At 43.9% G+C, this 23,137-nt stretch overlaps 1 protein-coding gene across 2 annotated transcripts in view; it reads left to right on the forward strand.

Moving 5' to 3' along the window:
- The window catches only part of CFAP47 (cilia and flagella associated protein 47), a 647,660-nt gene that overhangs the window by 249,393 nt on the left and 375,130 nt on the right, over positions 1–23,137 (forward strand). For both annotated transcript variants that reach the window (XM_045022903.1, XM_045023700.1), the window contains one exon: positions 9,298–9,380. In XM_045022903.1, the coding sequence (XP_044878838.1) occupies positions 9,298–9,380 (83 nt within the window). The remainder of the gene's footprint in view (positions 1–9,297; positions 9,381–23,137) is intronic.

Below are 23,137 nucleotides of genomic sequence, written 5' to 3' on the forward strand. Positions count from 1 at the left end.
TATTTTAAGCCAGAGCCTATAACTACCAAATTCAGTATGTAATAACTGTATGGTATGAGCTGGCTCTGCAAAATTTATTGCTAGGAGAGAAAGATTTTGTATATGGATAATTTAATATTATTTGAGTCTAGAGCTAAAAATTTATTCACGGTAATTCCTTGAGATACATTACAACATCCTTTCCCAGTGTCAATACACTCTTACCTGTGCTTGCTATAAAAAAAGTCCATTCAATAAATTTAACTGTGCAAATTTAGCTCTCCTTAACAACAATGGGTATTACAGTAACTCCTCACTTAACATTGTAGTTATGTTCCTGAAAAATGCAACTTTAAGTGAAACGATGTTAAACGAATCCAATTTTCCCCTAAGATTTAATGTAAATGCAGGGGATTAGGTTCCAAGGACATTTTTTGGGGCAGACAAAAGGCATTATATACTGTACAGTACTGTACTTTACTGTACTGTGGTGGGGAGGTGCCCCTGGCTTACCCCTGGGGCTGGGAGTGCAGGGTCTGGGAGGGAGTTAGGGTGCGGGAGGGTGCTCAGGGTGGGGGTGTGGGAGGAGGCTCAGGGCTGGGGCAAGCAGGAGGTACAGAGCACTTACTTGGGGCAGCTTCTGTTTGGTGCAGGGGATGTGCAGGTGGCTCTGCACAGCACCGCCCCTATGGCCGCGATTCTGGGAGCTGCCCCCCCCCCGGCAGGCAGGGCCACCCGGAACGCAGGGGCTTTAGGGGCTGCAGAGCCCTGGGCTAAGGGGGCCCCGGGGCCCTGGCCTGCAGCTGTAAAGCCCCTTTTGGAATGCGGCCCTGTGATCACGGGATGGAGGACTCAGGAGGAGCAGGGACAGCCGTGCAGCCAGTGGCAGGAGAGAAGCGGCGCTTTCCCCTTCAAAGTGCCACTTCTCTCTGGCCAGCTTTGAAGGGCAGCAGGGGAAGCTCTGGGAGGGAGCGAGGAAGGGAGGGGGAGGAGGCGGAGAAGAGGAACTTGTGCAATGCTCCCTTGTAAAGTCAGCCAATTGACATTAGAAGGGAGCATTGCACAACTTTAAACGAGTATGTTTCCTAAGGGAGCGGCGACGTAACTTCGAAACAATGTTAAGCAGGAGGATGTTAAGTGAGGAGTTACTGTATTTATAAACAACAAAAGGAGAGGATAAAGTAGTACCAAGCAGATAAGATGACAAGAAATGTAATTGCTTCTAAGGGGTTACAGGAAGAATATATAAAATTTGCTGTAAAGTTTGTCTTTATAAAATATGCCAGTAAATTTTAAAATGTAGACATGTGCACAACAACTGATTTTTACCAAATAAACTTTGATTAATGACTGTGGGTGAAATCTTGGTTCTATTAAAGTCAATAGGAGTTTTGGCACTGACTTCACTGGGGCCAAATTTCCTCTCATGTACCTAAGATCAAAATAGAACTTAAACTAAAAAGGAATCCTACAGAAAGTAGAAACAGACAAATTGCTAAGGAGTGCAAAAGAATAGCATGAGCATATGGAGGTGGAATCAGAAAGGCTAAACCACAAAATGAGTTGTACCTTGCAAGAGATTTAAAAGACAAGAAATAGAAGTTTTATAAATACTTTAGGAGCAAGAGAAAGATGAAGAAAAGTGTAGGTCCTTTACCTTGTAGGGAAGGAGAGCTAAAAACTGGTGACATCAAAAATGCCTATTTTGCTTCAGTCTTCACTAGAAAAGTTAATGGTGCCCACATACTCAATAATATTAATATGAACAAGGAAGAAATGCAAGCCAAAATAGGGAAAGAACAGATTAAAGAATATTTAGATAAATTAGATGTAATCAAGTTGGCAGGGCCTGATGAAATTCATCCTATGATACTTAAGGAACTAGCCTTAAGCAATGTCACAACCATTAGCGATTATCTTCAAGAACTAATGGAGGATGGGTGATGTTCCAGAGAACTGGAGAAGGGCAAGCATAGTACCTATCTTTAAAAAGGAAAACAAAGAGGACCCTGGGGATTATAGACCAGTCAGTCTAACTTTGATACCTGGAAGGATATTGGAACAAATGATTAAACAATCAGTTTGTAAGCACCTGGAGTATAACAGGGCTATAAGGAATAGCCAGCATGGATTTGTCAAGAACAAATGTCAAACCAACTTAATTTCCTTCTTTGACAGAGTTACTTGCCTAGTGGATGGGGGGATGCAATAGATATGATGGATCTTGGTTTTTAGTAAGGCTTTTGACACAGTTCTATATAACATTCTCATAAGCAAACTGGAGAAATGTGGCCTAGATGAAATTACCATAAGGTGGGTGCACAGCTAGTTGAAAGCCCAAACTAAAAGAGTTGTTATCAATGGTTCGCTGTCAAACTGAGTGTTTAGTGGGATTTGCTCAGGGGTTAGTCCTGGATCTGGTACTATGCAATATTTTCATTCATGACTTGGATAGTGGAGTGGAGAGCATGCTTATAAAATTTACAGATGACATCATTGTTAAGAACACACTTTGGAGGACAAGATTAGAATTCAAAATGACCTTGACAAATTAGAGACTTGGTCTGAAATCAACAAGATAAAATTCAATAAAGACAAGGGCAAAGTACTTCACTAAGGAAGGGAAAAATCAAATGCACAACTCCAAGATGGGGAATAACTCACTAGATGGTTGTACTGCTGAGAAGGATCTGGAGGTTATAGTGGATCACAAATTGAATACAAGTCAACAGTGTGATGCAGTTGCAGAAAAGGCTAATATCATTATGGGGTATATTAAAAGGAGTCAAGTATCAGAGGGGTAGCCGTGTTAGTCTGGATCTGTAAAAAGCGATGAAGAGTTCTGTGGCACTTTATAGACTAACAGAAGTATTGGAGCATGAGCTTTCGTGGGTGAATGTAAGACATGGGAGGTAATCGTCCTTGTGTACTAGGCACTGGTGAGGCCTCATTTGGAATACTATGTCCAGTTCTGGGCACCACACTTTAAGAAAGATGTAGACAAATTAGAGAGTCCAGAAGAGGGAAACAAAAATGATAAAAGGGTTAGGAAACCTGACCTGTGAGGACATGTGGAAAAAACCTGGGCATATTTAGTCTAGGTTTATTTGGTTCTGCTTTGGTGCATGGAACTGGACTTGATGACTTCTTGAGGTTCTTTCCAGCCTTGCATGATTAGCTCTCCTCCTTCACTAGGTTGAAGACCTACATCTTTTCCTTCATTTTTACCTTGCGCCTAATTTATTTAAAGAACCTTTTCTTATTACCTTGTTAGGAATAACTTATTTTGCGCCTTAGCCTTTCTGATTTTGTTCTTACATGCTTGTGCTGTTATTTTGTACGTCTCCCTAGGAATTTGTCCATATTTCCACTTTGTGGGATTCATTTTTCATTTTCAGGTCATTAACGAGCTCCTTATGTAGTCATATTGGCCCCTTATTGTTCTGTCTTTCCTTTGCCTTGGGATAGTTGTGACTTTAATATTGTCTTATTGAGAAACTGCCAGATCTCCTGATTATTGATTATTTGTTAAGGAAGCCATTTAATACTATACTGGATCCAAGTAAATACCTAGGGGGGTTTTCGGTATGTTTGTGGGGGGTCAGGGTGGTTTAACACTCCTGCCCCATTAAACATTATTAGAATTGCAACCATCCAATTAAAAACCATTCTCCCAACAGATGTTTTGGCTGAGTAAATGCGGTGCAGAATACTTCCTTATAGTCATTTGTGCCACTATTGTAAATAGAATTTGCACTGTTAAGGACACCTATGTTGAGCACTATAGAACCGGGTATAACATTAGTGGTTATATGGAATTGCAGATGCTTGTCCAATAAAGTGTGAACATTTGGAAATGTATCTTTTTGCCCATTTAATGGCAGACTACAAGTGCACAGGTCAGCTTTTTTCAGTTAATTGATATAGTACATTTGTGTACACTCTTGCAATAGGTCAGGTAGAGAAAGCAAAAACTTATATAATTTCCATTCTAGTCACACTTTCCAAGTACCTTGTAAGGGACCTAAAGTAATCCTTTTACATTAGAAAATGGGGCAAGGGGAGGAGGGGAAGGGTGTTGGGGCTTATGGCTCCCAGTCACAATCATGCACATATAATTTTATATGGAAAATAGTAAAGTTGATTCCTAACCGGAATATCTAGATGGTAGTTGTCAGAAGAAGAAGAAATTAAGTAGGAAGAACCTAGAGTGCTAAGGGAATCCATATCCAATGTATATTAAAGGGGAAAATATTCTGGTGCAAAAAACAAAACATAATTAATTTTCCATGGAAAGCATTGTCTGTCTGCATGGACAGTTTTTATGTGAGGAAAAAATGGACAGAAATCAGAACTGGAAACAAAAACTATCACAAGAGTGCTGACTCATTTTGTGACCCTTAGATTATGAGGGAAATGTGTCCCACAAAGAAAACACTGTAATTGTAATAAAGAGTACCAGAGTAGTTATGTCAGACAACAGCCGGAGTGGGACAGGATGGCAGAGAGTAAATGGAGAGGAGACATATTTAGACAACCTAATCCTGAACCACTGAATAATGGTTTATTGTAAGAGGCCTGAGAATTCAGATGTTGTAGTTGGAAGAGCTCCTTTAGGGGCAAGAATTCATTGGGCCAGTGTGATGGGATGGTCAGCCCTTTTAAGGGTTGTCGTGCCTAATATTCAGCCCATCCTATCATGTGGCTTATCCCTATAACACTAACAAACACACACCCACGCGCGTGCTTGGGAGAAGATCCTGTATTTTTAAGGGCTGGAGCCAGGAGCATTGAGGAAAGGGCAGGGAATTACTCCCCTCTTCCCAAACCAATTGGGATGAACTGAGAGAAAGGGACCAACATAAATGCTGCCTCCTCCCTCATATCAGGGCAGACACCAGCAGGAGAAAACCATTTGCTGGATCCTCCTGGCTTGAGGATTAATTGAGAAAATAAGGGTCTAGCTGAGAGAAAAGCTAGGTAAGGAGTTATAGCCGGCTAAATTACAACCCAGCCCAAGAAATGTCCTGTCTTTTGTAGTTTTCAAAATGCCAATCTTAATATTGTTAAGTGATGCATGCATTGCAGCCTTCCCATTTCCCTTGTGGCTTGGTTAGTGGGATTGCATAAAGTTAGGTCCATTTTACAACAGTAATTTTTGTATTTCCTATGCAATGTATAATGTATATAACTAAATCTAATACCCTACAACATTACTTTATAGTACAGGTGCGTATAATATATTTTAAATTCAAATTTGCAAACTGAGAATTGTGTAACTAGAGGAAGAAAGGATATGCAGTGAGTTGTCTTTGCATTCATTGTTTGACACAAATAATTGATGAAAACATTTTATCTGCCACTTATAAGTCATGATAGTTCCTAAATAATGAATGAGAAAAAGTGTGCAAAGCCAGTCCATTGTATGTTCTATTTTATGCATCACCAATTTTAGGGACAGATTTTAAGACCAGACACAATGAGCATATCTAAGCATATTGAAAACGTATTACAATGCATGCATGTTCAAACATAAAAAAAAATCTTGAAGTATGCATGACTGTGCTTCAAATACTTCAGATTAGAAGATATTTATTCTGTATTGATGAATTTGTCTAATTTGCATGTAGAGCAACGCAAGTCTTTTATTGTTAACATTAATTAATATTGACAGGAAATCTGGTTTTTGACTAGTTTATGTTCAAGTGAGGGATTCAGAGATAATTTCTAAGGTACTAGTGTGTCAGATTAAATAGCAGTTATTCAAATGATTGAATAGCACATTACACATCATGCAGATTGCAATTTTCATGTGTGATGCAGCCACCAAAATTTCTTCATTCAGTAATGGTGTTATACAACTGATACTTAAATGTCATGGTCAAATTCTGCCTGTATCACACCCTGTTGACTGACTGACTATGAAGTGTAAAACATAAAGCATTATTATTGGATGCTGATCTTTCCGTAACAACCGGTGCAGCAAATAAGAGGACAAACTGCTGAATATGTGCTCTTTAGCTACTTGTGCATCCACTGTAATGGCCTCTAATGTTTAATTTGGCTTAACATTAGTAATACAATTTTATAAATGTTGCACAAGGAAAAGATGAAAAATAGATTTTATTTTGATTGTCGAATAATGTTTCCCATTGGTAAAATTTCCAAGTTCTCTAGAGCAGTGGTTTTCAAACCTTTTTTTCTGGTGACCCTCTTGAAGAAAATTGTTGATGCCTGCGAACCAATGGGTTTGGGGTGTGGGAGGGGCTCAGGGCTGGGATGCAGGTTGCGGCCAGGAATTAGGGGTTCAGGGTGTGGGAGGGGGCTCTGGGCTGGGGATGCAAGCTCTGCACTGGGGCCAGGGATGAGGGGTTTGGGGTGCAGGAAGGAGCTCTGGGTTGGGGTGGGCTCAGGGCTGAGGCAGGAATTAGGGTGCCAGCAGCAGGTTTGGCTCCTAGGAGGCCCGTGGCGCCCCTGCCTAGGAGCCAGACCTGCTGCTGGCTGCTTCTGGGGCACAGTGCGGTGTCAGAACAGGTAGGGACTAGCCTACTTTAGCTGGGCAGCACCGTCGGCAGTGCTGACCAGAGCAGCTACGACCCAGTGCCTTCCGTTCCGCGACCCAGTACTGGTTGTGACCCACAGTTTGAAAACCGCTGCTGTAGAGGATGCAGAAGAAAATGTTATTATTAATACTATATAGCACTTGTCATTCGTACATTCCAAAGCATGTTAGAGACATAGGGTGAAAACGAGGGTGTGAAATCCTGGCTCCATTGAATTCAGTGACAAAAATGCCATTGACATCAATGAGGCCAAGACTGAATCCATGATGTATTGGGTTTAGAAAAGGGTCTCAGTATCTTTTCCTTTTCCCTGCAACATAAAATTGCCAATAAACAGGTTTGGGGTTGGTTTTCATTCAGATGAATAATGCGCGTGGTTTTGCTGGTTGAAAGGAACTGAGGGGACTCTGGGGTATGACATCTTATAAGAACTCGGGTTCAAACGCTAATTCCTTTGAAGGAGCATGCATAGTGAGTGGTGGCACTGCATTACAGAGGGTTATATCTGATGCAGAGTGCACAGGCACACGCTAGGGTTTGAATCTGTACCTACAGTCTACTAAAAGAACTACAGTTACTCGTAAGTAACCTCTCTTTCTTCCTGAAACTTAAAATTGGCAAGAAACACATTTCACCTCCATACTTCCTATGAACTGTGATATAGTTATTGTTCAACATGGATTAGAAATGTCCATGAGAAAACGACAAAATGCATGCAGTTCAACTTGCGATGTCTAGTTCTATAAGTAAATAACATGCATTAAAAACCGTAGACACTGTGGAGGGAGGGAGCCTAAGAAGAATAAATGAGACAAGATAAAATTTCAGGTGTGTTGAAGTTTAAAATGTGAGAAGTAACTAAGGCCCCAATCATTGGGATCCACTAGCATAGACTCCTGCACATATGCAGACTCCCAGTGAAATAAATGGAACTTTGCACAGGTGGTACATTTTATGCTAGAAGATACAGTGTAGAATCTGGGTCTAAATAAGTAAAAATCCGAATGACATTAATTGTAGTTGAAATTTCTTCAACTGCACGGAGTTCTATCCCAGATGTCTGTGATACCAGGAACCTTTGAAGTTTAAAACTCTAGTTCCACTTATTGAACTAAAGGAGACTCTCTCCAGTTATATAATCCCAACATCTCTTACTTTTCTGGATGTCAATTTTATCCTTCAGGTGTGAATTACCACAAGCCCTATTATTGGAAATTATTTATCCCATAGGGTCATTCTTGGAGTCCTTATTCAGATATGTCTCCCATTGACTGAAGTCAGGTCACCTAAAACCCAGGATTAGTATTGCTTAGTACTGTATGTTAAATCAAAGTCAATTTGAAAAAAAAAGGTGGATTTCAGGTCAAATCCTTCAGTCCTTTCACAGGGGAGATTTAGGTGCCCCAAAATGGCAGGATTTGTCCTCAAATTCATTCATTTTTATTCACTTTGATTTAACACTCTAAGTAGTACCAATCCCAGGTTATAGGCATCCGGCCAACTATCAAAATGAAATTCTTACCAATGATCATAAACATAAAAAATCGTATACATCTACTGTATAATTTGGTATGGTTTATTATCTTTACTGTCTTCAACCCAAGTGCTCAAGTAAAAAAAAGCAGGATTTGTTATGATTGGGTAGGGGTTTCAGCAATTCTCAACATTAATAACATTTTAAAGTTCTCTAGTGAATATAAAAACAATTTGATGTAAAATGCCTTAAAAGATTTTTCAATTTTCTTCCTTCTCCCTCAAACATAAAATTACCCAAAACACAGTTCATGTCGATACACCTCCATTTGACTAGTGTAGCACTTACATTGGTTGGTAAACCAACTGAAAAGCCCATTTGATTAACAAAAGATCCAGATCATAATCTCAAATTATGTAGTCTGCATTGTTACAAGTCATGCTTCTGTTGGTATGCTTGCAGATGCATGTAGGGTGAATAGATGTCCCGATTTTATAGGGACAGTCCAGATATTTGGGGCTTTGTCTTATATAGGCGCTTATAATCCCCCACCCCCTGTCCTGATTTTTCGCACTTGCTGTCTGGTCACCCTAGATGCGTGGAAGTGAACTTTTCAGGGAATGTTCTATCTTTGGTAGTTACATGGTTTCCATACCTGTAGTATTTGAGAGCTTCACTTTCTTTTAATATATATCCTCTGATTACTGCTGTGAGGTAGGGAAGGTAAGTAGCTTTCCTGAATGTCCTGTCTTCTGTAGTTTCGAAATGTCAGTCTTAATGTTGCATTAATGTTATTTAATCCCCTTTGGAAGAAAGTCCATGGTGAATTATAATTAAATGAATTCTTATAGGTTTGTACTAATATGAAGATGGGGGGGGGAAAGAACTGGGACTAAATTTATTTGTATTAATTAAAAATTGTTATTGGGCATACACTCTTGGGGCTGATTTGCCAATCACCAGCAATCATAATTTTTGAACTTGTAACCTCCTTTTCTATATGTGGAGTTTGCGTATCTGTTTAGTTTGAAAAAGAACATGCAGATGAATTGAAGAAGGAATGTACTGTTTTTGGAGCTAGAAATAACAATAACTTAAGAACAGAATAAAATTCAATATCTTCTACGGGTAGATTATGCCAAAATCACTTTTTCTTAAAACCATATTTGTCAGATTTTGTCAGTCATTTGCATTCCTATATGTATGAAATGCGAAGAGACCATTTTATTTAATATTATAAATTACAGCTCAGTTAGCATATTGCTTTTTCTCTTTCACTAGTTCTGAATGTAATGTACTGAATAGTACAAGTGATGTGGGAGGTGAAGATGTATTGTGTCACAAAGAGAACAACTTAAATGGCTGTAAGTACTTCTACAATGGATGCCTTTCATTTTTCTGCAAAATTTGTTTTAACTAATGATTTTTGGAGTACATGGGGAACCAATGTGAATGAACAGAATCCTTAAAAGTTAAAATATATACAATAATAGATACTCATATTACAGATTTATTGTCTGCAGATGTTTTACATTTATATAGACAGTGCAAGTTTAGTAATATATTTTACGGCTAAATAATTTATTAAAAAGGAAAAAAAGCTGAGATTCTCCTTTACAGGGCTCAAAGACTGGCTCTTCTAAAAAGGGGCTCCTTTGAGACCCCTCTAGCTTATCAGTGTTGGATATGAAATAATTATTTAAAATGATTCATTGTCCATAGTTTTTCACTTTCATTCCCTAATAGTTTTGATTCAAGAGTTATGTCAGGATTTATTCATTGGGAGTTATGGCGCTGGCATAGATAGATACCCTCAAGAAAGTTCAGTTGCACAAAATCTGCAGGGCAGTTCCTTGAAGTTCACTGCATACTTGAGTAAAATATTATTGTATTTACATATGGCACTATGGAAAACCGAGACTTGCTATATCAGTATTACTAGTACCAGAATAATTCTGAAATACCTAGGTTGTCCTTATATCTATTGTATGTTACACTACATTTTGGGATATGACTTCTGTATAGTAATGTTCTCTGTATTATGTGGAAATGTTTATGTTTGGTCTTTGAAAGCTATACTGAGTATATTGATAATATAGCACTGTGTTCAATTCATATAATTGGAAGGGAGGGATTACAGCAATGGTTCTTAACATTTTTCTACCCCTTACAATTTGATATTGTCTCTCTCATCTCAGATTCCCTATCCATTTAGCAATATGGTAAGGAAGAGGTAGTTGCAATCTCCTTATACCCGATTGCGACGTCCAGATTGAAAACCCACAGGTTAAAGGGTAAAGACCTTGTACTGAGTAGCTAGAATTTCTCTGCAGAATTTTCTGAAAATATCTGCTAATTGATGCAAAATATGTTTTGTGTACGCATGTGTGTAATTGCTCTTCAGAAATATTTCTATGAGCCCCCAAGGTTGAGTAACTTATATCAAGGATAATTTTGCAGTATCTTGACAGGAAGAGGGTGCTATCAGAATCTGGGAAATCATTCTAACCTTCCTCTCAGTATGATCCTTGAGAGCTCCCTACAGCACATCATTGAGCATTCCCCTTTCAATATGCACTGCTACCTCAGCGTCATCTAAAAAGCAGTAGCTACTAGGACTGTACAAGTACCCACTCAACTATTGGTATAAGTGCAAAAAAGGATTTTGGAAGTGCCAGGTCTTCATTTGCAGCACTACATTGGTTGTTGGGTCTACTTTAGCAGGGCCGTCCTTAGGCATATGCAGAATATGTGGCTGTGTAGGGCACCTGAAAATTTGGGGCACCACTGGGTCTGTATTTGTAGTTGTATTTGTATGTGTGGAGGCTGGTAGGGGCAGTGTGCTGGGAGAGAAGCTGAGCCCTGATTAGGGCGCGGGGCTTCTCTGACTAGGGGTCCTATAAAGGTAGCCAGCCAGTCAGGCAGCAGCATAGACAGCTGCAGCGGCACAGGAGCCAGTAAACAGAGCTGTAAACAGGGGAGTTTGCGTGGGACTTTACAGGAGGAGTTTGGGGGAAGACTAAGAGAGGCAGGCAGAGGATCACACAGGCTACTGAAGGGAGTGTGCAGTGTTCTAGCAGTGTCTTGGTGCTTGTTGGGGGTTTATTTTGCTGTGAGTGGTGGTGTTTTGGGTTGGTTTGTTTTTCCCAGATTTACAGGATTTAGGTGGGAAGCCTATGGCAGATACAGAGGCAGCAGTTGTAGTGACCCAAGCAGTGGAAGGCACAATGAAGATGTCTGGATGTGGAAGCTGTGGCATGTACATGATCCTGGGGGGTGTACCTGAAAAGAGTTTTGTCTGCATGAAATGCCGCCTGATGGAGCTGGTGGAAGAAAAGATCTGAGGATTGAAGATGCAGGTGGAAACTCTAGTCGAGTTTAGAAGGGGGTTCGAGCAGATGATGGAGCAAAGACATGAAGAGGCTGAAGGGAAAAGCTCTGACTTGCAGATGGAAGCAGGACCAAAGAACTCTGAGGGGAGACTGCTGGGTGAGGAAAGTGGACAGTGGACCAGGAAAAGGCAGGTCTATGTGATTGGGGACTCCTTACTGAGAAGAATAGACAGGCCTGTAACTAGAGCTGATCTGGAGAACAGAAGGGTGTGCTGTCTGCCTGGTGCTAAGATACGGGATATGGACCTGAGACTGAAGAGGATCCTAATGGGAGCGGGAAAGAATCCACTGATTGTCCTTGAAGTGGGAACAAATGATACGGCTAGATTCTCGCTGGAACATATCAAGGGAGACTATGCCAGGCTGGGGAAGACACTTAAGGAAATCGAGGCTCAGGTGATCTTCAGTGGGATTCTGCCTGTTCCTAGAGAAGAGCAACAAAGGTGTGACAAGATTATGATGATCAACAGATGGCTCAGGCAGTGGTGCTATAAGGAGGGCTTTGGGATGTATGGCCACTGGGAGGCATTCATGGACAGAGGACTGTTCTCTAGGGATGGACTTCACCTGAGTAGGGAGGGAAATAGACTTCTAGGATGGAGGCGGGCACAACTGATTGAGAGCTTTAAACTAGGAATTGGGGGGAGATGGTTGGGAGATGTCCAGGTAATCTCCATTCTGGATTTTAACATTCAGAGGGAAGAAAACAAAGCAAGAAAGGATACTGTCATGGGTAGGAGAATGGACATATGGAGGAGGGGTACTGTAGATACAATTCTAATAGGTGATATTGGCAGTAGAATGTCTGTGTCTAATCGGGTAAAGAATGTGAGTGAAGCCAAACGGCAAGAATTAAGATGTTTGTACACCAATGCGAGGAGCCTAGGTAAGAAAATGGAAGAACTAGAGCTACTGGTGCAGGAAGTGAAACCAGATATTATAGGGAGAATAGAAACAAGATGGAATATTAGTCATGACTGGAGTACAGGTATTGAAGGGTATGTGCTGATTAGGAAAGACAGAAATAAAGGCAAAGGTGGTGGAGTAGCATTGTTTATCAATGATGAAGTAGACTGTAAAGAAATAAGAAGGGATGGAATGGATAAGACAGAGTCTGTCTGGCCAAAAATCACATTGGGGAAGAAAGCTACTAGAGCCTCCCCTGAGATAGTGCTTGGGGTGTGCTATAGACCGCCGGGATCTGATTTGGATATGGATGTTTTTAATGAAGTAAATACTAATGGGAATTGTGTGATCATGGGAGACTTTAACTTCCCAGATATAGACTGGAGGACAAGTGCTAGTAATAACAATAGGGCTCAGATTTTCCTAGATGTGATAGCTGATGGATTCCTTCACCAAGTAGTTGCTGATTTGGTTTTGGTGAGTAGTGAGGACCTCCATAGAAGAAATGGTTGTAGGGGACTACCTTGGTTCGAGCGATCATGAGCTAATTCAGTTTAAACTAAATGGAAGGATAAACAAAAATAGATCTATGACTAGGGTTTTTTATTTCAAAAGGGCTAACTTTAAAGAATTAAGGAAATTAGTTAGGGAAGTGGATTGGACTGAAGAACTTGGGGATATAAAGGTGGAGGAAGCCTGGAATTACTTCAAGTCAAAGTTGCAGAAACTATCAGAAGCCTGCATCCCAAGAAAGGGGAAAAAATTCATAGGCAGGAGTTGTAGACCAAGCTGGATGAGCAAGCATCTCAGAGAGGTGATTAAGAAAAAGCAGAAAGCCTAGAAGTAATGGAAGATGGGTGGGATTAGCAAGGAAAGCTACCTTATTGAGGTCAGAACATGTAGGGATAAAGTTAGAAAGGCCAAAAGCCATGTAGAGTTGGACCTTGCAAAGAGAATTAAAACCAATAGTAAAAGGTTCTATAGCCATATAAATAAGAAGAAAACAAAGAAAGAAGAAGTGGGACCACTAAACACTGAGGATGGAGTGGAGGTTAAGGATAATCTAGGCATGGTCCAATATCTAAGCAAATACTTTGCCTCAGTCTTTAATGAGGCTAATGAGGAGCTTAGGGATAATGGTAGGATGACAAATAGGAATGAGGATATGGAGGTAGGTATTACCACATCCGAAGTAGAAGCCAAAGTCGCACAGCTTAATGGGACGAAATCAGGGGGCCCAGATAATCTTCATCCAAGAATATTAAAGGAACTGGCACATGAAATTGCAAGTCCATTAGCAAGAATTTTTAATGAATCTGTAAACTCAGGGGTTGTACCGTATGACTGGAAAATTGCTAACATAGTTCCTATCTTTAAGAAAGGGGAAAAAAGGTGATCCGGGCAACTACAGGCCTGTCAGTTTGACATCTGTAGTATGCAAGGTCTTGGGAAAAAAATTTGAAGGAAAAAATAGTCAAGGACATTGAGGTCAATGGTAATTGGGACAAAATACAACATGGTTTTACAAAAGGTAGGTCGTGCCAAACCAACCTGATCTCTTTCTTTGAGAAGGTAACAGATTTTTTTAGACAAAGGAAACGCAGTGGATCTAATTTACCTCAATTTCAGTAAGGCATTTGATAAGGTTCCACATGGGGAATTATTAGGAAAAGATGTGGATCAATATGAAAATTGAAAGGCAGATAAGGAACTGGTTAAAGGGGAGACTACAACAGGTCATACTGAAAGGTGAACTGTGAGGCTGGAGGGAGGTTACTAGTGGAGTTCCTCAGGGATCGGTTTTGGGACCAATCTTATTTAATCTTTTTATTACTGACCTTGGCACAAAAAGTGGGAATGAACTAATAAAGTTTGCAGATGACACACAGCTGGGAGGTATTGCCAGTACAGAGAAGGACCGGGATAACATGCAGGAAGATCTGGATGACCTTGTAAACTGGAGTGGTAGTAATAGGATGAAATTTAATAGTGAAAAGTGCCAGGTCATGCATTTAGGGATTAATAAAAAGAACTATTGTTATAAGCTGGGGAGGCATCAGTTGGAAGTAACAGAGGAGGAGAAGGACTTTTGAGTATTGGTTGATCACAGGATGACTGTGAGCCGCCAATGTGATGTAAACCTTCTGCCAGTCTGAGTTGGCAGCAACAAGGGCCGGGTTCAGTATCTAGGGGTTCTGTTTCAATAATGCAATGCAAAACCGGCTTGAGCTCCCACCCAGTGACCTGGGACAATTACATACCACCCCCTCTCGCAAGCATGGAGTCTGAGTGTAGCAAAATCATTTTAATAAAGGATGGAAACAATGTGGCATTGTGTTGGGGAAACACCACAAACAGGATTCATAACACAAACCGTGAGCAAAAGACCCACCCCCAACCTAGTTTGGCAGTGTCCTTTTCCCCTCAGGGTCTTAAGTCCAGCCACCCAAAAGATCACCCCAAAGTCCCAAAAGTCCAACACTCCAAGAATCTCTTGAGTCCAGCAACCCAAAAATCCCCCCAAAAGTCCAACAACCCAAAAGTCTCTGTCCCTGGTCAGTGCAGCCCCAGAGTTCAAAAGTTTATCTGCAGAGTTCTACACTCCCCTCCCCCCGCAGCTGGGTGGAAATGGTGGGGGGGGGGAAGAAAGGGGCACATGGGGTATTAAGAGGCACCTTACGTGGTCCAAGGCCGACTGCCCTGCCTCTGCGTGGGGTTCTGCTGCAGCCTTCACCACAAGCCACTCCACTCCACCAGCCGTCCCGTGAGCCACTCGCCGTCCCACAAACTGCTCCGCTTTGCACAGCTTTACTCCACTCGCCGTCCCATGGGCCACTCCAACCATCCCCCAAACTGCTCAGCTCAGCTCTGCTCCGCTCCGCTCGCTGTCCTATGGGCTGCTCCAACCATCCCACAAACTGCTCCGCTCTGCCAGCTGCTTAGCAATATATCTTCAGGCTCCCCCACTAGTTAACACAGCACTCAGTGATCTCAGCTCAGTAATTTTAGCTTTTTAGTGATTTCTGCTTGTAGTAGGGGAGCCCCAGTGCTGGTGCACCATTGGCCCAAAGTGAATTCAGCTCAGCAGCCTGTAACTAGACACTTAATGGAATCAAAATTAGCTCTGTTCTTCAACAGTGGAGAGAGGAGTAGGTGCAATTGGTGTTTCAGGCCCTCAAAAGGGGCCCATGCCGTGAGGTACAAATACCTGTCCCCAGCCTCTCTCAGTTCACTGGGTTTTGGAACCCATGTCCCTTGTCTAGCGAGTGCTACTTGGTCGATGGCAAGTCCCTCTGTCATAAAACAGTTCCACTGGCCTTGATTCACATAATCAGGGTAACAACACTTTATTCTTCCTGCCCCAGTAACAGAGAAACTGGGGATCCCACAGCAGCCAAAGTGACCATTTGGGCAGCTGTGGGCTCATGCTGGGTGGGGTGGGTGTGCCTATGAAAACAAGACCACCCCCTGAAATTCTTTTCCACACTCGCCACAATTCACCACCAGATGTCAAGGTAGAGCTCATCCTGACTCTGCTTACATGATATGGCCATGAAAAAAGCTAATGCGGTCCTGGGATGCATCAGGCGAGGTATTTCCAATAGAGATAAGGAGGTATTAGTACCGTTATACAAGGCACTGGTGAGACCTCATCTGGGATACGGTGTGCAGTTCTGGTCTCCCATGTTTAAGAAGGATGAATTCAAACTGGAACAGGTACAGAGAAGGGCTACTAGGATGATCCAAGGAATGGAAAACCTGTCATATGAAAGGAGACTCAAAGAGCTTGGCTTGTTTAGCCTAACCAAAAGAAGGCTGAGGGGAGATATGATTGCTCTCTATAAATATATCAGAGGAATAAATACCAGGGAGGGAGAGGAATTATTTAAGCTCAGTACCAATGTGGCCACAAGAACAAATGGATATAAACTGGCTATCAGGAACTTTAGACTTGAAATTAGATGAAGGTTTCTAACCATCAGAGGAGTGAAGTTCTGGAACAGCCTTCCAAGGAGAGCAGTGGGGGCAAAAGACATATCTGACTTCAAGACTAAGCTTGATAAGTTCATGGAGGGGATGGTATGATGGGATATCCTAATTTTGGCAATTAATTAATCTTTGACTACTAGCGGTAAATATGCCCAATGGCTTGTGATGGGATGTTAGATGGGGTGGGATCTGAGTAACTACAGAGAATTCTTTCCTGGGTGTCTGGCTGGTGAGTCTTGCCCACATGCTCTGCGTGTGGCACGGGTCACTTGCTGGAAGATTCTCTGCACCTTGAAGTCTTTAAACCATGATTTGAGGACTTCAGTGGCTCAGACACCGGTTTGATACAAGAGTGGGTGGGTGAGATTCTGTGGCCTGCATTGTGCAGGAGATCAGACTAGGTGATCATAATGGTCCCTTCTGACCTTACAGTCTGATTCTATGATTTTATGAGTCTTAGGCCTGGTCTACACTTGGACTTTAAGTCGAATTTAGCAGCGTTATTTCGAACTAACCGTCAACCGTCCACACCAGGAAGCCATTTAATTCGAACTAGAGGGCTCTTTAGTTCGAATATGGTACTCCACCCCGACAGGTGGAGTAGCGCTAAATTCGACATGGCTAGCTCGAATTAGGCTTGGTGTGGATGCTAATCGAACTTAGTAGCTCCGGGAGCTATCCCACACTGCACCACTCTGTTGACGCTCTGGACAGCAGTCCGAGCTTGGATTCTCTGGCCAGCCACACAGGAAATGACCCGCGAAAATTTGAATTCATTTTCCTGTCTGGGCACTTTGAATCTGACGTCCTGGTTGGACATCGGGGCGAGCTCCGCAGCACCTGCAACGATGCAGAGCTCTCCAGCAGAGGAGTCCGGGCAATCCCAGAATAGAAAGAGGTCCCCAGCATGGACTGACCGGGAAGTCATGGATCTGATCGCTGTGTGGGGCGAGGAGTCTGTGCTCTCGGAGCTGCGCTCCAGCAAGCGGAATGCAAAGACCTTCGAGAAGGTCTCGAAAGCCATGAAAGACAAAGGATACAGCCGGGATGCGATGCAGTGCCGCGTGAAAGTCAAGGACCTAAGACAAGGGTATCAAAAAGTCAGAGCGGCAAACGGACGCTCCGGAGCCAAGCCCCAGACATGCCGCTTCTACGAGGCACTGCATGCCATTCTAGGTGGGTCTGCCACCACTGCCCCACCAGTGACGGTGGACTCCGAGGACGGAATAGTGTACCGGGACAGTTCCTCCTCAATGTTCGCCGATGGGGAAGATGAGGAATGGTCTTTGGAGGACGGCGCAGGCGACAGCGAACCCACTCCCGCTTTCCCTGACAGCCAGGATCTCTTCATCACTCTCACAGAGATCCCCTACCAACCCTCCCCTGCCGTTAACCCGGACTCAGAATCAGGGGAAGGATCAGGCGGTAAGTGCTATAGACGTGTAAACATTTATTTTTTATAAAATATGTATAGAAAAAATAGAAACACTATATAAAAAATTGTAAATATTAAACTATATGAAAAGTAGGTCCACACAAAGAGGGATTGAAGAAAAATCCTCTAGCGACAATTCAACGAAGGTGTCATACAGTTCCTCGAAAAGCCTCCGCAGGAGGTTTCTTGGGAGAGGTGCCTTGTTGGGCGCTCCGTTGAAGCAAACTCTTCCTTGCCAGGACATCCGAATATACAGAGGGATCATCGCCTCCACGAGCATTGCTGCATATGGTCCTGGTCGGTGCAGCGCTTCCCTTAGCATCCTCTCTTTCTGGGCACGGGTGACCCGCCTCAGGGTGATCTCGTTCTGGAAATACTGCATCTAAGTAGGGCAATTAGTGTATTGTTACTATTGTTAATGGTTTAAAATTAGGTTGCATAACAATGACCCTCGCCTAACAGCCACGTGCTAGAGGCCACAGAGAACAAGCATACATTGATCTTTCCCGTGCACTGGCGGGAGGGGCTGCAAAAGGCTCATCCTTTCTGCTTTCCACATTGCCTTTAGCAGGAGAGCACAGCTATCCACTAACTGATAAGCATTATCTACTGTAAGGCTTACCAGGACTGTCTGCAAGACGGATTCAGCTGTCTCTCCCCACTTGTCCGCTCTCCTGTGCAATGGCGCCGCCAATGAGAGCGTACTCCGAAATCTCGAACTAGTTCTGAGATCTCGTGAGACTTGGTGCCCTGTATAGTCTTGCTCTCTTAAACTGACTTGACTGTGTTCACTGTCCGCAAACCTGTATTTGTTCAAGGAAATCACTTACTTTTTCGCATCACACAGTTTCGGCTCTTTCCCGGACTGCCCCGGCATCCCCCTCGCAGAGGCTGGCTCAGATTAGACGGCGAAAAAAAAAGACTAGGGACGAGATGTTCCAGGAACTGATGGCCTGCTCCAGAGCAGAGGTGGCAGAGCAGAGACAGTAGAGGGAGACCCTGTGTCAGCAGCATCGCACACACATCGAACGGGAGGATAGGTGGCGGCAGGAAGACCAGCAGGCGACTCAAACGCTGCTTGGTCTAATGAGGGAGCAAACGGACACGCTCCGGCGCCTTGTAGATGTTCTGCAGGACCGCAGGCAGGAGGAGAGAGCCCCCCTGCACTGCATCTGCAACCGCCCTCCAACGCCAAGAAGTCCTGTCCCCCCCTCACCCAAAGTTACAAGAAGGAGGGGCGGTAGGGGCCGTGAGAACTGTCACTGGACCGCAGCAGAGCGCTAATGTACAAGACACCTCTCGCGCTCTAAATTTGTAGAAGTTCTTCCCTTACAGGATCACCCAGTCCCAAATCCAAGTTTCAACCCCCCACTGTGTATAACATTATTAAAAGCTGTTTGCTGTTACTCACTGTTTCCGTCACGTTTCTCGTGTCAGAAGACTTTGTGTGTGGGGGGGGGGGATTTTTAATTGCAGTGCATAGCCCACATTACCAGGGTACAGACTTGGGGGCAGGGTCAACTGCAGGGCACACACAGACTGCAGTCACTAGTCACCAGGGTCAGTCTGTGTGGTGTATGCTGCCCCGGGTGATTCGTTGATGTGTATGCTTGTCCAGGGTCCTGGCGCCTGCCATCCCCGAATGTAAAGGCAGGCTTCCCTTACGATGCACTTCGACCGTAGCCACGAGCCTCTCCGCTGCCCTGAGCCCCAAAAAGAGCCCTCATCCAGGGACAGATACTCACCCTTCCCCCACACCCCTCACCCCTTCCAACGCCCAAACCCACAGCCCACAGCCGTCATGCAAACCCCTATCCAAAGATGGCACCCCTCGCCCCTTCCTGCAAACCCACCCATTCCTGCAAACCCACCCCTACATGCACAACCACTGTAAACCGTCCCCCACCCCACAGACCTATGTAGGAGCAGGAGGCTGTCCGTCCTGTATTGGACAAGCGGTCTGTACATCAGTGCACACCGAACCCAGCACAGTATGCTTCCATGTTTCAACCCAGGAACAGAAATGCAAAGTCAACGAAAGATTTATTATTAATTACTGTTACATTTCATTAGTTTTAAAACGTGCTTTGGAAGTGGGGGAAACTTGGAGAACCGGGTTTGTGAGCTCAGATCTAACTCGACACATACAGACACAGGCCCATGATCAGGCTCTCTTAAAATCAAGTGGACAGTCACAGGTTACCCTGCTCTGCGAGGAAACTAGCTTTCAAAGCCTCCCGGATGCACAGCGCTTCCCGCTGGGATATTCTCTCGGCACGGGTGTCTGGCTGATCGTAAACAGCAGCCAGGCGATTTGCCTCAACCTCCCATCCGGCAAAAAAGGTCTCGCCCTTGCTCTCACAGAGATTGTGGAGAACACAGCAAGCAGCAATATCTACGGGGATATTCTTTTTGCTGATGTCCGAGCGAGTCAGTAAGCTCCGCCATCTCCCCTTGAGACGTCCGAAAGCACACTCCATGACCATTCTGCACTTGCTCAGCCGGTAGTTGAAGAGTTCCTTCTCACTGTCCAAGGCGCCTGTATAGGGCTTCATGAGCCAGGGCATTAGCGGGTAGGCCGGGTCCCCGAGGATCACTGTAGGCATCTGCACATGCCCAACCGTTAGTTTGTGGTCCGGGAAGAAAGTACCTGCCTGGAGGCGTCTAAACAGACCAGAGTTCCTGAACACACGCGCGTCATGAACCTTGCCCGCCCACCCGACGAAGATGTTGGTAAAACGTCCCCTATGGTCCACCAGTGCTTGCAGCACCATTGAAAAGTAGCCCTTTCAGTTAATGTACTCGCTGGCCTGGTGGGCTGGTGCCAGGATAGGGATGTGAGTCCCATCTATAGCCCCACCGCAGTTTGGGAATCCCATCACGGCGAAGCCATCTATGACGACCTGGACGTTTCCGAGAGTCACTACCTTTGAGAGCAGTTGCTCAACGATTGCGTGGGCTACTTGAATCACAGCAACCCCCACGGTAGATTTGCCCACGCCAAAGTGGTTCGCTACTGACCGGTAGCTGTCTGGCGTGGCAAGTTTCCAGAGGGCTATGGCCACTCGCTTCTGCACACTCAGGGCTGCTCGCATCCGTGTGTCCTGGCGCTTCAGGGCAGGGGACAGCAAGTCACACAGTTCAAGGAAAGTGCCCTTACGCATCCTGAAGTTTCGCAGCCACTCTGTTTCATCCCAGACCTGCAGCACTATGCGGTCCCACCAGTCCGTGCTTGTTTCCCGGGCCCAGAATCCCCGTTCCACACCATGAACTTGACCCATTGCCACCATGATCTCCACGGCGCGGCGTACCCTGCTTTGTGAGAGGCCTGCACCACTCTCCTCACCGCGCTGCCGGAGCCTCCTCGCCCGATTTCTCAGCAGCTGACTGTGGAAGAGGTGGACGATAAGGTGCGAGGAGTTGACAACGGCCATAAGTGCAGCGATGATCGCAGCGGGCTCCATGCTCGCAGTGCTGTGGCGTCCGCGCTGTAACCGACCAGAGAAGGGCGCGATCAGATTTCCCGCCGGCGCTTTCAGGGAGGGAGGGCGTGATTGACGGTTCAATGACGACAGTATCCCAAAACCGCCCTCGACACATTTTTTCCCCCAGCAGGCATTGCGAGCTCTACCCAGCATTCCAATGGGCAGCGGGGACTGCGGGAACTGTGGGATAGCTTCCCACAGTGCACCGCTTCGAAAGTCGACGCCGGCCCCGTTAATGTGGACTCAGAAGTTCGAATTAGTGTATTTAGTGTGGATACACAAATTCGACTTCATAAGGTCGAATCCACAAATTCGACTTAAGTAGATTCGAAATAGTCTTGTAGTGTAGACAAGGCCTTAGTGTCCACCCTCCCAGATCTTCCTATCCCTGTTCAGACCCTGCAGGCTCCCACAGCTAGCTGCTGCAGCCTGGTGACTTTTACTCTGGAGGGGATCTAGTAACTTAAAAGTGAAAAAGCCTTCCAGCCTGCCAGACCTATTAGCACAATGTTGACTGTTAAAGAGCCATTCAAGGGGTAATGAAGCCATTCAACAGGCATTTCCCAATCCCCAGGTATATACTGTCAGTTTCTGACTTTACTGACAAAAACAGTTGTGTATGACTGTAATATTTACTCAGAACATGTTAGTCTACAGGACCTTAGTTTAAAATTTGCTTTAAAATATTTCATTACTGAGTTGGTGAAGATTATAAAATCACATCTCTAAAATCTCCTTGTATAGATTTTTAGATGTACAATCATCTTTAGCCTTAAATGCTTGGATCTTCAGGCATATAGTTTTTAAAATAAATCCTTCAAAAGAACACCCTTATCTAACATACACATTTTAATTTTAATTAGTATAGTAAAAAAAACTTGCTTTCAAAGTCTTCCTGTCCTTTCTGTTCATCTGTTTCTTTCCTCCCTCTTTTCCCCCACCCTTGAAGAGAGCTCTTAAAGGGACAACACCCCTTTCCTTCCAGATAACTGGACAAACGAGTTTCTCTTTCTTTACTTCTGACTATCTGATGAACTAGTTTTAAGAGACCCTTCCAGCAAAATCAGTACCTAGTAAGATATAAAATCCTTTGTTATGCCTAAAAGCTTTGGAAACATATTTTTTAAAGTTAGTGAAATGTCATAAACATGTCTATTGTTATGGAGATCACACAAAGTAAATTAGTGTTCCCTTTTTCTAAATACAATGAACATTGTTATGAATACACTAAACCTCTGTGACTGATTAATTTAAAATAATGTCTTTGTTTCAGTGAGTTAAATTAAGAGTACATTTAAAATATAAAATCAGCTTAGAAATACTGATTAAGAAAATGTAAAACAGAGAAGAGCTGCATCATATATTCCATAATATTTAATGTTGTATTCAGCAAGACAGCTGACTCGCCCTTACTGCAGAGTTTTTGCAAATTAATCTCTGACAAACTTCAGGGCATATCAAAAAAACTGCGACTGACATTTTTTATTCCCAAGTTTAGTGCTTTTAATTAGGTACCTTCTGCATGTCCAGTCTTCACCATCTGGCATGCAATGGAAAACATGCTCCATTTTCTTTAGAAAGAAATTGCCGAAGAGTGGTTTGTTTGTTTTTTTTCAAATGTCATTTGCTTCATTTGGGTTCATGGATTTGGCTGGGAGGGGGTGAGCAGAATAGGGGAGGGAAGAGAAAAGGGAGGCAGTGGGGAGAGGGTGGGGCCTGGGCGGAGTGGGGCGGGGCCTGGGGTGGAGCAAGGGTGGAGTATGGACAGGGCCACAGGCAGAAGAGGCGAGCTGGGGAGCTAGCCACCCCAAGCAGCAGCTTCGTCCACCGCCCATGACAGCAGGTTGGCTCCCACACACCCAGCGTGCACTGCAGTGTCCTTAGGCAGGGGCCATATTCACAGAGCTGAATGC

The sequence above is a fragment of the Mauremys mutica genome, chromosome 1 (genome assembly GCF_020497125.1).
Source record: "Mauremys mutica isolate MM-2020 ecotype Southern chromosome 1, ASM2049712v1, whole genome shotgun sequence".
Lineage (NCBI taxonomy): Eukaryota > Metazoa > Chordata > Testudines > Geoemydidae > Mauremys > Mauremys mutica.